The sequence below is a fragment of the Anastrepha ludens genome, chromosome 3 (genome assembly GCF_028408465.1).
Source record: "Anastrepha ludens isolate Willacy chromosome 3, idAnaLude1.1, whole genome shotgun sequence".
In the NCBI taxonomy this organism is placed as follows: domain Eukaryota; kingdom Metazoa; phylum Arthropoda; class Insecta; order Diptera; family Tephritidae; genus Anastrepha; species Anastrepha ludens.
In genome coordinates, this window is record NC_071499.1 from 115,464,319 (window position 1) to 115,477,932 (window position 13,614).

The 13,614-nt window shown below is 40.6% G+C and overlaps 1 protein-coding gene across 1 annotated transcript; it reads left to right on the forward strand.

Annotated features, from left to right (window-relative positions):
* Positions 1-5,420: 5,420 nt before the first annotated feature.
* On the forward strand, positions 5,421-12,185 carry LOC128856721 (putative gustatory receptor 2a). The gene is made up of 5 exons (XM_054092035.1): positions 5,421-5,848; positions 8,140-8,782; positions 8,842-8,910; positions 11,705-11,794; positions 12,014-12,185. The coding sequence occupies exons 1-5, from the start codon at positions 5,475-5,477 to the stop codon at positions 12,086-12,088; spliced, it is 1,251 nt and encodes a 416-aa protein (XP_053948010.1). The 5' UTR covers positions 5,421-5,474; the 3' UTR covers positions 12,089-12,185.
* Positions 12,186-13,614: the final 1,429 nt, after the last annotated feature.

Here is a 13,614-nt window from a genome sequence, read left to right on the forward strand (position 1 = left end):
GCAAGCTCGTGCAACATTGACCTTCTCCAAGTAATCTTTGGCCGACCGCGACCTCTACTCCCTTGCGGGTTCCAGTCCAGTACCATTCTCGCCGCTTTCGCGTTTGATTTGCCATAGAATGGTTTCTTATTCGTTGATCTGCACAGCGCGTCATTGCTGATGGTATTCGGCCACAATACAGATGATATGGAGGCGTTTGTTGACGATAGATTGTAGCCTCTGTGTGATGGTATTAGATACCAGCCATGCTTCACTTCCATACAACAATACTAACTTCCCACATGAGCTGAGTATTCGCAGTTTAAAGCGCCTGAAGATCTCGCCCATACTGTATGCATTCACCTGAATGGCGCCTTTGCTCTATTTAGCCTGCAGTTGACATATTCATCTGCTCTGCCGTCTGTCGTGATAGTGTAACCGAGGTAGCAGAAGCTTTCGACAAATTCCACCGGGCACCCGTCAATCATTATATGTCTTGCTTTGTTGTGGTTGACTCTCATAGTCTTCGTCTTGGCGATGTTGACCTTCAGTCCGATGTTGACCGCCTTCACTTGCATGCCAATGAGTTTGTGGGAGAGGAAGCTGATGTCATCGGCGAAGTCCAGATCCTCAAGATGTCTAGTGAAATTCCATACGATACTTCTTTTGCGCAGGCTCAATTGGCTAATAACATCGTCTGAGACGATGGCGAAGAGAAGTGGCGACAGGCGATAACCTTGCCTTACGCTTGCTTGGTGCTGAATGGGTCACTGACGTTGCCGTTGTGAAACACTGCCAGTTCGGAGTCTTCGTAAAGGACTCTGATGATGCGGATTATCTTAGGATTATCTTAGATCTTCGCGAGAACTCCCTTTTTACGTAACGCCAGCCATAGAGAGTTCAATTATTTGAACTTCTGTTTTGTCCCTTTCTACTCAACACCATCCATACAGGAGTTGAATTATTTGAACTTCTGTCTTGTCAAGACATGACATTTACCTAAAACAATTCGCGATTGCGGTGAAACTTCAAGAAGGCGATTTTTTTTTCAATACCACAATATCTTTGACTGCGGTATAGATACCTTGAAGCTTTTAAACTTCCATCAATCACTTCCCTACTTTATACTAAAATAGCCCATTGTTTCGTCGTTTCCCATTGTCCTTATGCCCAACGTTCCCCACTACTGGGATTAAGCATCGACAAGTTTTTTCTAATAACGATTGCACAACAGACAAAGCTTTCCATAAAAATTCTGCAATCTTGGAGATTACAGAACTATGCGACTCTTTATTTGTGCGAAGTACATCAGAGGAAAACTCGAGTTCGTCACTACAATGAACTGAATCCACGACAAGGTAGAAATAGATGATACAGGGAAGTCTGCAATTCGTATCTGCATTGAACTGACTGATGAATTTATTTCATGGCATAGATCTACACAACTCTTACCCGGAATCTGGAGAGACAAATCAGGCTAGAGACTTCCAGAGCGCTATAGTACGGAGAAGGTTGAGACATGTCGGCCAACTACAGCCGGAAGAAATTCACTTACGCTCAATCCAACCCAGCTCTATCTTGAGTTTAATAAGGGAACATGGTCTGGATGAGGGACTGTGAAGAGTGGAGGGCACAAAAGAACAAGAGGTCATAGTGCAGATTTGGAAGTTATATAAAAACCTCTAGATGAGGCAACAATTCCTGAACTCACTTTATTCATTAATACAGCGCTGCTTAGACGCCACTCTTGCAAAGTATTCATCTCATTGATTAGCTCTGTTTTTCGTCGAAACTCAAAATGCGAGCGACCTCCCAGATAGAAAATAGCTGCGGACCACAATATAATCTGGCAACCACAGCTGCATTTGGAGTCATCTCGAACCCTACTATTCTCACGCTGAGGGTCCTTAATATAGAATATCTGTGGGCATCTTAGGACACGGAGTAGTTTTTCGAACTATTCCCTTTCAAGCAACAGCACTTATGTTGAAAAAATTTTATTATAGGGTCAGTGCGATTTACGAACGTTCTTCATTCTCAGAGGCCGCAGAATTAATTTAGTCACTAGGGCCCTGTTAGCCAACCGGCAACTGTAGAGCGAAGGGAAGCCAAATGACCATAGTGTTGTGTAGACATTTAGATAGATAAACGCGTTCACTGGCACTTAACTTCTCCATCAGAACTCTATAATTGTGCGCTGGAAACTAACGAGGAATTCACTTATTTCTTTTACGCGGAGATTCGAACGTACGTTATCCGAATTCCAAGTGGTGGTCACGTACAAATCCATTCCTATACGGTGACTCTCATTATATCTCCATGATTGTGGGCTGGAAACTAGCGCGGAACTCACCTATTACTTTTACGCTGGAAGTGGTGGGATAGTCGGAAAAGCTTCGACATGAGGCCGAAACTGCGTGAATTCACATAGAAGTCCACTAGAAAATAAAGATTGCTATATTTTTTCAATCACAAGTTATTTTGATAAAAATTGCAATTTCGCGCTCAAAAAGTTAACAGAGACTGAGAAAATCATCTTCCCGATACGCAATGGGGAGCCTTACGCGTAAATAATATCATAATTCGAAAAATGGAAAACTAACTTCTAAAATGAGTGTTGTGCTATTCAAATTGTGCGTAAGGGTGGTAAAATATAACCTTAATTACTTTAATTTCACTATGCCTTACCTCTGGGGTTGTTAGAAAGTAACCAGTTAATAGACTACTTCTCAAACCAGTCTGATTATTTGCTGGGCGCAAATGGTTGCGATGCCTTTATCTACAATGACTCGGTAAATATCAAAACAATTGTATTCACATTAGCTAAGAACAGAGCCCGCTGACGGCTAATTGTAAGTTGACAGTGGAAGTGTAATACCAAGGACTTATCAGTTCGAAGGTTAAGCTCGGTAAATTGAGTCGCTTTACGGGATAGGAAGTCATTGAGAAGTTAAGAAAAGGTGTGAAGTAAATGGAGGCTTAGAAAAATGGATTTCATACAAACAGCAGAAGCAAATAATAAAACGAGATTTTATTAATTTTATATATAAAAAAACTTCACACCGCTTGATCAGAAGAATTTTTGTACTTATATAACATGTGAAGACCTTAAAAACTATCAAAAAGTGATTCGAACTCTAAAAATAATCTTTTAATTATTCAATATTTAATAAGGCAGTAATGCAAACAAAAATCCTCAAAATTAAGAAAAAATCTCTTTACTTGTCATATTTAGGGTTTGGATGATTCGAAACCAAGAAAACAGTGAGCCTTATATGGCAGCATTCCAAAGTCAAGATAGCACGATACACTCTTCAGTAACCCTACAACTAAGAAGAAAAGTCGGAGTGGACGGACAAAAAAATGTATACTTTTTATGGACAGAATACAGTGGCGAATCAAATAAATAGACAAACGGTAGTTTCAACAATTCCATTCTGTTCATATGGACGTTAAAGGTGATGATAGCTCGGGTAGGCCAACCACCGAAAATCGGGATGAGATCAAAGAAATCGTGGATGATAATGGGCATCTACTGAAGATTGGTCACAAAATCAGTGGGAACCATTTGTATAAGGCCGGTCTCAAAAAAGATAGTCGATGTATGGATGCACACCCAAAAGAAACCTAATGAAGTTAACGCATTTTTCAAGCCGATGCTAGCTGGCGATAAAAAATGTGTCACTTACGAGAATAATAGAGAAAGGTCGTATTCAAATCGTCGTTACTCGACCCAAATGATAGCCAGGCCCGAATTAATGGTCAAGAAAGTTTTCCTGCGATTTTGTTTGCGTGATTAGAAGCGAAGCATCCACTCTGAACTACCATTGGGCTAAACATTCAGTTTGGGCTTCTACTGCTAACATCTGACCAGAATAGTCGAAGAGGAGAGGTGCTGAATCTCATCAAGTCAACGCTACGCCGCACACAACTTTAATGGAGAGGCAGTAGCTCCAAGAACTTGGATGGGAGGTTATATCGCATCCACCGTATAGATCAGACCTAGCACCAAACGTTTGTAAAATTCAAGCATTTGCCAAATTTTCTTGACAGCACAAAACAGGCCTCAAAAGAGGTTTTGCGCAAATGAGCAAATCAAGTTGTTTTTTTTTTTAATTTTAGCGACGAAGTTATCAACAATAGTAATTCTATGGGATAATCAAATACTTAATATTACAGAAAAATTTTAAAAACTCCACTTTTCGGTCCACTTCATTCTTCTATATTAATAAAATTCATCGAGTGGGTAATATCTAAACCTGGTGCATCTGAAAGTGAAGGGAAAAAGTACAAGCCAAGGTGTCCAAACCGTAGCGCAGCGAGAGCAGGACACCTGAGCAAAAGATGCCGAGATGGTTGTATCTCATCTTCTACACAGCTTCTGCAAGAAGAACTGGAAATAATGTTAAATCTCAACTCGTGGTTGTGCTGCGAACAGAGTCTGGAAAGGATGCCCACAAAATTCAAAAGCTGAGACTCTGTAGGCCTTAAGTTCCTGCGAGTGCCTCCAACTGAGCTCCAGATTACGGATGATCAGAAAAATCTCGTGAACTTCGTTCAACCTATATTCAAGAATCAAAACTGAGCCATTTTAATTCTATTTTGGCTAATTTTAGCCACGTGAACAGTAACCATCTTGGTCGTTGCGTAAACAGCTTTAACGCCAAAAAAGTTCGATTGTCTGATGAGCTGTGTAACAAAATTCGCTACCCTACTGAAAGCAAAACTCGTTTAGGTTCATCTCATCAATTTCCCAAGTGGAAACTGTTTGCTATAAAGACGGCAACAAACCTTTTACAAAGATTTCCTCTGAAGACTCCACTTTCTTCGATAGTCAGGCAGCACTAAAAACTATAGCATTTAAGACAGCGAACTCAAGACGTATGAAGAAGACTTAAGCGCAGCAGACATATCTGGGACACCTAAACCTCACTTTCTGCTCACTACTACGGATATAGTCCGGCCCGGCATGGGTCGGAAAAGCAATTATAATATGAGTTGTCCAGAGTTGGCTCGGAAATACAAATGAGTTAAGCAAATAGCAAATGAGTAACACCAATATTGTAGAAAAAGTTTTTTCTATTGGCTGTCGCCCCTCAGCAGACAATGGCAAACCTCCGAGTGTATTTCTGCCATTGTCTGCCGATATCCTCAAGAAAAAAATCTGCCTTGCGGAGTCGGTTTAAAACTGTAGGTCCCTCTATTTGTGAGACCACAAATAGGAGGAGCAGCTCGGTTAAACACCCAAAAAGGATGTAAGCGCCAATCATGTATAGCAAGTTTTTCATCTTAGCGCACACAGATGAGAGAGAATAGAAGATCTTTCCTTTGTTTAAGATAGACTAACTTGAAAAAGCTGATAGTAAAAGTGATAAAAATATTTAACAAACAATAACAGTCCAATTAAACTAACTCTATTAACCATTAAAACAAACTTTTCTAGGCACACGCAAGGTTAAAGTGAGCTATAACTAACCTAACCCCAGTCATCCACAATGGACATCGTGGAATCGTTGATTGCTTTGAATACCTGCATGCAAATTGGTGCACTCACCCAATGGCTGGTGGATGGTAAAAAGGGCAAAATTTATCTCTCACGCCTACTCGAATGCTATGCCGTTTGCACGATAATCGTCGCGCTCGTTCTCCTACTCTATGGCATTTTTACCTACGACGACGATTTTCATAAATCTGGCAATGATATTGGTCATACTGTGGACTATATACAAATAATTGGCATACGGGTGGCTCATGCGGTTACTATTTTGGAGGCTTTCCTGCAGCGACACAGTCAAAGTCTGTTCGTCAAGCAGGTGCGAGAGATTGATCGAATATTCGAGTGTTCGCTAAATGTGGATGTGGATAATCGGTGAGTGGGTAAAAATGTGAGAAATAAAAGTGTGCAATAAAGAGTACAAAATTTAGTTATAGCAAAATTAAAATTTTTGCCATATTAGGGCGCTACTAACTTAGTTGCTGTAGTTGTAGTTAAGCCAGTGGAAGCATAATGAATCCAGGAGGTGGTACACCTCCTGTATATGCTAAGGTACGACAAGGTCTTCAGAGCCTGAAGTTGATTGTTTTTTCTTTTATTTATTTATCAAGCCAATGCCTATAATAGATTAGTATAGGCAAAGTGGGCATATTTTAAAGTTAATAATCGTTAAAAAGAAAAAAAAGGAAGTACAATTAAACTACTATTGGGTATGGGAATAAGTTTCCGCCCTCGTAAAAGAGAAGTCGCAGCTGATACTAATTTTATGTTCGCTCTAGTAATATACTGGTGAGTTGAAGGTGTATATGTAAGGTCTCGATCGCAATGGTTGGCATTCGTCTGAAGCGTAAAGATCCTTTTTTATCTGACGTCAAAAATGTCTACGTCTCCGACAAAAAAAGCATTTTCTTTTAAAGAAAAGTGCAGCTGAAACGTGTCGTATATTCATCAATATTTACGGTTATCACGCTTCATCAAAAACAACTTGTAAATAGTGGTTTCGACGCTTCCAAAGTAGCCATTTCGACATGAATGATGAAGATCGCGAAGGGGCGCCGAAAAAGTTCAAAGATACTGAACCACAAAAAGTATTGGATGAAGACGCATTTTGCATATATGATCTGTCTAAAGAGTTGGATGTTGACAGATCAACCGTTGGTAAACGTTTGCACCTGCCACATCAATTAAAGGAGAGGGATACCGAGAGACGTTTGGCGGCGTGTGAGATGCTTCTTGAACGTCAGAAAAGAAAAGATTTTCTGCATCGCCTCGTCAGTGCCGATGAAAAAATTAATCTAATAATGGATAATGGATAACCCTAAGCGTCGAAAAAGTTGGAGCCTGATCCGAGAACCAGATCCATCGACAGCGAAAAAAAAATATTCATGCTTCAAAGGATATGCAGTGCATCTGGTGAGATCAGAAGGGTGTCATCTACTATGAACTCCTTAAACCATCTCCAGTGATCAAGCTCTCAAAAAAAAGCGGCCGGAATGGGACGGTAGACATGACAAACTGATTTTGCTGCATGACAACACCAGGCCACTCGTTGCTAAATCGGTGCAGAAATATTTAGAGGGACTGAATTGGGAAATCATGCCTCACGCGCCGCATTCCCCAGGCGTTGCATCTTCGAATTACCATCTGCTCCGATCAATAAAGTCTCCCTTATAGGAGATATGTTCACTTCTTACGAGAGCATCGCAAACTGGCTCAATGAAATCATCAAGTCAAATGAAATATGGGGTCAAGTTGTAGCTTCCAACGGCACATACTTCACATAATATTATGTAAAATTTAATTGTTTGAATAATTCGTAACTTTGACTTAGAAAGGACGGAAACTTATTGCCGTAATTATAATAAATATTCAAAAACTTCCATAAGCTATCTTTTGGAAATCAAAAACTATCTAACTGAACAAATTTAGAGATTTTATTAAACTCAATTAAGGCTCTAGTAATAAGATCATTTTGAGCATAGAGAGATTTTAAAAGACCAACATAGGTGGCTACCACGGCGGCGATCCAATACGCCGCCTGTCTTGACGTGAAAATGAGGGCACTGCAGAGCAATTCTCTAGAATCAGATTTAGACTGTTGGAGTTCGATGTTCTGAGCAAGGATCAAATTCCTACTCTTTCTCTTCCGAATCTCTTAAGATTCATCAATGAATCCAAAAGATTCGCAGTGGACTAACCTCCAAACAATTTTTCCGTCTCATCATCCGTACTGTATTTATCCTGTCTCTCTATTCCTTCCACTGTAATCTACCCGGGTGCGGTACAATGGTCTTCCTGACTGAGTGCTTGGACTTTCCTTACCCCTTCACAAATCTAATCTAATCTAATCCAAAAAATATAGAAGAACTCCGAACTACGAAGAGCTCTGGCTGGAATATAAAAGAAAATCCTCTCAAGAAGCACCGTACAGACAATAGCACCACGGATCAAATCAAAATTAAAAGACGAAGATAAAATTATTATCCTGTTCTGCAATGATTTTAAGTTAATCAGTAAGCATCGCGTTTCATAGGTAGGGATAGGATCCGAAAAGCATAAATTATTCATTGCATTTTTTTTAATTATTTTCGCCACTGTTAGTTATAAAATTAAAACTTGAACTTTTTTTTAATATTCTTAACACAAAATTTTTCTTACCCTTCCAGCGCCCTACGCACTCAGCTCATACGTCGCGGCATTATTATGCTCGCCATATACTTAGCCTCCGAGCTATTTATACTCTTTGCGAAATTTCTCGTTAAAGATCGCCACTTCTCTATATATTGGTTATTCTATCTGCTGCCGTTTTTTATTTGCGGTCTACGCTACTTTCAAATATTTGTCGCCATTACGATTGTACGCCAACGTTTGGATAAGTTGTTGTTGACCTTGAATGAACTTAATCTGTTAAACAGCAAGCAGAAGCAGGCTACAAATAGCAACTCTAATACGAATATAAAATTCATATCACAAACCTTGCCAATCTACGAAACGTCCGAGTACCTGCATCGTCACTATGATATGGAAAATCCTGATATGAAACGTTTGCTAATCATACGCGATCTCTACAATCGTTTGTGGGAGTCAACGTGTACGCTTAATAGAGACTTTGGCATTTCGATATTGATAAATGTGGGCAATGATTTCATATCCATCACTTCGAATTGTTATTGGATTTTCTTGAATTTTAAAGGTTACTCCGCTACCTTTAATGACTTTTTGCAAATCGCTAGTAGCGCAGTCTGGTCGGTGCCGCACGTCTTCAATGTGCTAATATTGGCATTACTCTGCGACCGAACGGCCCAGAAGGTGAGTGGGGAGCGAAACAAATTATATGTGATTTTTTTTATTCTTTATTACTTACGTAGACAACTGCAATCGCACTGGGTCTTCATCGGATTGAAACAAATATATGGAACGATAATCACAATACTGTGGTGAGTAAGAAAATTAAAGTAAGTAATTACGAGGTATGGGCAATTAAATTCAGGGAATTTCTAGTTCCAGTTGAAATTTGAAATCAATATTTGTGTTAATGTTTTTTGGAATTAACTTTTAGTGGCGTCGTGAGAAAGAGTTACTCCCATTACGTGCTGTGATCCAATTTTTAGGGCAATCTGACGCAAAACTATGGGAAATCTTTCAAAAATTTCAGGTTAAGGGGGAGCACAGGTTCGAATCTCAGTACATGAACATCAAATAATAGAAACACTTTTTGTCTAATAGCGGTCGCCCCTCTGCAGGCAATGGCAAACCTCCGAGTGTATTTCCGTCATGAAAAAGCTCCTCATAAAAAATATCTGCCGTTCGGATTCGGCCTTAAACTGCAAGTCCCTGCATTTGCGGAACAACATCAAGACGCACGTCACAAATAGGAGGAGGAGGTCGGCCAAACACTCAAAAAGGGTGTACGCGCCAATTATATATAAATTTAAAAATCGCTCATTGCTCTGTGAAAATCGTATTCTGGAGATCGAAAAAAGAAACTTTGTAGGTAGTTCGACCCACAAAAGACACTAAAAGTTCGACCCAAATTGGGGGACATCAGAATTCGTTTTAGAGGTATGGTTCCTTCGGCAAAGTTTCTTATTTTGATCCCTAGAATATGATTTTCACAGAGCAATGGGCGATTTTTTTGCCTCCCCACAAATCGACCCGGCCTAATATATATACATCGGTAGACGACGATCCGCGGAATCTTCGCGCGTGCAACACGTTCACGTTCCTGCCTATGATTTGTCAGTTCTTTTCCCAGTCGTACTGAGTTCGTATTCTGAAATTGCTGTGCGCATACATTTTCCGTAAGCGGCCGGAACTCAGCGAGAATGCTGCATTCTTGATAAAATGATTGTCACTCTTTATAGGCATACATAAGTACCTGTGCTCCATTTTCTGATGCTTTTTGCATTCGAAATATTCCCCGTTGTTCTTCTAAATCTGATAGCCAGACGGTAATCTAGGCTCTATACCAACTGATGACGATGCACCAAAATTTAATCGCGGAAGGTCTCACTTCCTTTTCGCTTGTATATGAGTGGGTGTTTCCTTGCTTACCTGTGGTCTAGGAGGACATCGCGTCTACTCAAAAAGAGGTAGGGAAAGATGCTAAAAAGTCAGGCTGATAAAAGGAAGGTAGCGAGATCATTTTCAACTCGTGTAGATTGAAGGCGATCAAAGGAGCTTCTAAGTCTGATAACGCATTCTCACGAAGGAAATGGTGCTCTTAATCGAGCACTATCTGATGGGCTTCCATTTTCGTGATGGCTGACTGGAAAGTGATGAAGTTAAATCATCTCACTTTAAGTGCACAACTTTTGTTAGAATGAGATTCAGACATTTCAGATATCAATTTTTACAATGGCATTGGAGTTTTGAGGATTGGGTATCAGCCGCTTGCTGAACTCATCCATAAGCACGCAGTATTTTTCACATGCGTAATTTCTTCCCTTCCTCTTGGCCCATCTTTTATTTTTCAATTTGTGACCAACAAAGGACGATTTCAAGTCATCAAAAGTGAGCCCTTCTTGCCAAATCATCTAACTTGACGGAACCTCACTTTTTAAATTCCTGTAGTCAGTATACTGAAAACCACACTATCTAGTGGCTCTCATCATGCCCGTCCTATAGTATGGCGATGGAACAATGAGCTGTATAAGCTTTACAATGGCATTGACATAGTGCAGCGAATAAAGATCCAGCGGCTTCATTGACTGGGTCATGTCGTTCGAATCGATGCAAACGCTCCGGCTCTGAAAAAAATTCGATGCGGTACCAGCTGGTGCTAACAGAGGAAGAGGAGGGCCACCTCTGCGTTGGAAAGTTCAAGTGGATAAGAACTTGGCTCAACGACTGGCGCGCTGTTAGACTCGGCCAAAATCGGCTAAGCGATTATCAGGACAATCAAGAGGAAGAAGAAGTAACAGAGGGACACAGCGATCCAGAAGAGCTGTCGTACGTTACCTCCAGAAAGACGTTACCGAAACGACCCGGGTTTACTATATATCCGGCCAAGGACTATCACTCCAGCAGCACTCCCCGTTCATTTATGGGGAATGTTTTTGCTGCTACAACAACAACAACAAGCTAACTATTTCCACTCCAATGCCAATGAGAATGACTACGCTATCAGAACGGCTCGGGTCTAAATATAATGCATCAAACGACTGGCGCTTCAGCAGCACTCCCAAAAACTGCAAATCGAATATTTTATGAGGTTTCAACAAATGCAACCTTTTGTATTCCAATATCAGGTCTCTGACCGCCAATACCAGGCTTCGTAATGAAGACTAACAGGTGATAGGATCAGTTAGTCTTTTCGAAACATCTCGTTGTCCTCCAGGCAGTTCCATCCGGTGCAAGAGACTTACCCCTCCCTGAGTGTACTCAATTTTTTTATTAGTCTCCCAGACGTAGACTTGTTAAGATCTCACATTGGTTTCGTTGTTGAGAGAACTCGCTTGTTCTTCTCTTCCTAGCTAGTTGGAAACCTTGTTTCTTTTAAATGCGCCGTCGACAGGTAGATACATACCCAATGCAGCGTTAGTATATTTTTCATTGACAGCAGCTGATATGTGTCGATAGCATTCCTTTGCAAATCTTTATGGAATGGTGACATGGACACAGGCAGGAGCTCAGCGTGGTCTTTAAGCAGAAGAGGGTTTTTTTTTTAATTTCAACTCCATTTTTATAAATTAGCACAGCACGTAAATAACATAAAATTTTCTTTCACAGATCGAGCAATTCTCCTTACAGCTGCTGCATCAAAAGTTGGTCTTCTCTGCTGCCGGATTCTTCGATATCAATTGCACTCTGCTCTATGCGGTGAGAACTTGCCACATTTTTTTAAATTTATTTTTAAAATTAAATTTTTCTTTGTAACCTTCAATAGGGAGGAATGGAAAGAACTAAAAATTGCATTGAATTTTTATAAAAGTTGCACTGAATTTTGAAGCAACAGATTTGAAATGGTTATTTTTTAAATATTTTTTCGCGGTAGTAAAATATATCTATATACATATTTTCTTATTTGTCCTATTACAGATCGCTGGGGCCACCACAACTTATTTGATTATACTAATACAATTCCATATGAGTGAAAATAGGGTAACAAGTTAAATAAAAGAAAAGAAAACTAAAAGAAAACCGATATTCCTTCGAAGCCTGATGACACAACTCAACAGTAATGCTGAGTTTATTATGTCTTGTCTGTCTGGAAGTATCGTAAAAGAAATTTTATGAAAATTTATGAATTAAGTCAATAAAAACTATGATTTCCGTTATGGATATGGTTTTTCTATTGAAATATCATCATCGTCAATCATCAATTTCTTTCTCCCCGAATGGAAAATTGGGATATAGAAGCTCGCAACGTCTGTCTCAGAACGAGTGGCTGCAAAAGGCAGCATGCGCGTCAGATTTGGAGGTGCAGAATTGGTGTTAATTTCTATATAAATATTCCAATAATATGAAAGTCCCAAATGCTTAAACTTGGAATAAATTTAAAATACTTTGTAAATCAATAAATTATGTGGAAATTTCAGTCGTCATACTCAAAACATCATTTTATCATCAACAGATGCGAGCCCATCTTGTCTCATCCTCCTCGTCATAAACTGGTCAGAGTACACTGTCTGAGATGCCTACCTTTTCCATGTGCTTCGTCCACAGAAAGTGGCCCGTCATCAGTCCAACCAGCTGTCTGCAGTCCCTTCTGCTTAATGATAGTAGGATTTGCGACAGTCGGTCGGACATGACAGGTAACATCAGTTTAGTCGATCTGCAGCCTCTTTCAGTCTGCCAGGCTAGCTTCTTGGTTGTAGTAACCCATTTGCTAACCATGGCTTTGATGGCTGAAGAATGGAGTGGCAGAATGGGCCCCGGACCAAAGAAGTTGGCCTCAAAGCCCATCCTAGTTAAGGCATCAGAGGTCTCGTTACCCACGTGTCCCGGGACTCATGTTAACATCAGGCTATTATGTCAACCGACAGCCTGGATTTACAAGTCTCGACAACCCCTGATGTGGTTGGGGGGCTGTCTAAGGCCATGAGCGCCTGGCTGTCGCTGCAGACACATATAGATCTGCCTCTCCATCTATTTTCCACAACAAAGTTCATCGCTTCTTGAACACAGATACATGCTTTCTAAGAGCAAAGAGCAGTTTCGTCCCGCTAGATTCAATGTAGACCCCAGAGTCGGGGGCGTGCTCGTCCTGGAGCCATCCGTGAAAATGAGAAAACAGTATTTGCCGGGCTCATTTTCAGAGTTTGGCCACAATTGAGCCTCTGGCAGCACCACACTGTATCTCTTTTCAAGTACGATACTTGATGGCATGGAGTCAAGGGGCATGGAGAGAATCGCTGGATCAAAGTCCATGTCTTCTCTGTTTTCCAATGCCGGACAGGGACCGTACCAGTTCCAATTGTGTTTCAGCCTGCAGATGGCCTCCTTGGATGAAAGCTTCAAATGGTGGTAGACCAACCAGAGCATCTAATGCCGGGCGTGAAGTAGTCGTAAGAGCTCCGTTACACCGCTGGTTGATGGATGCGAGCTCTTGCTATTTATTCGGTTCGCAGATCGACAATTTCGAACAATCCTATCCATTGAGAGCCAGCGCGAGATAAACAAGCGAATTATACCAAGTT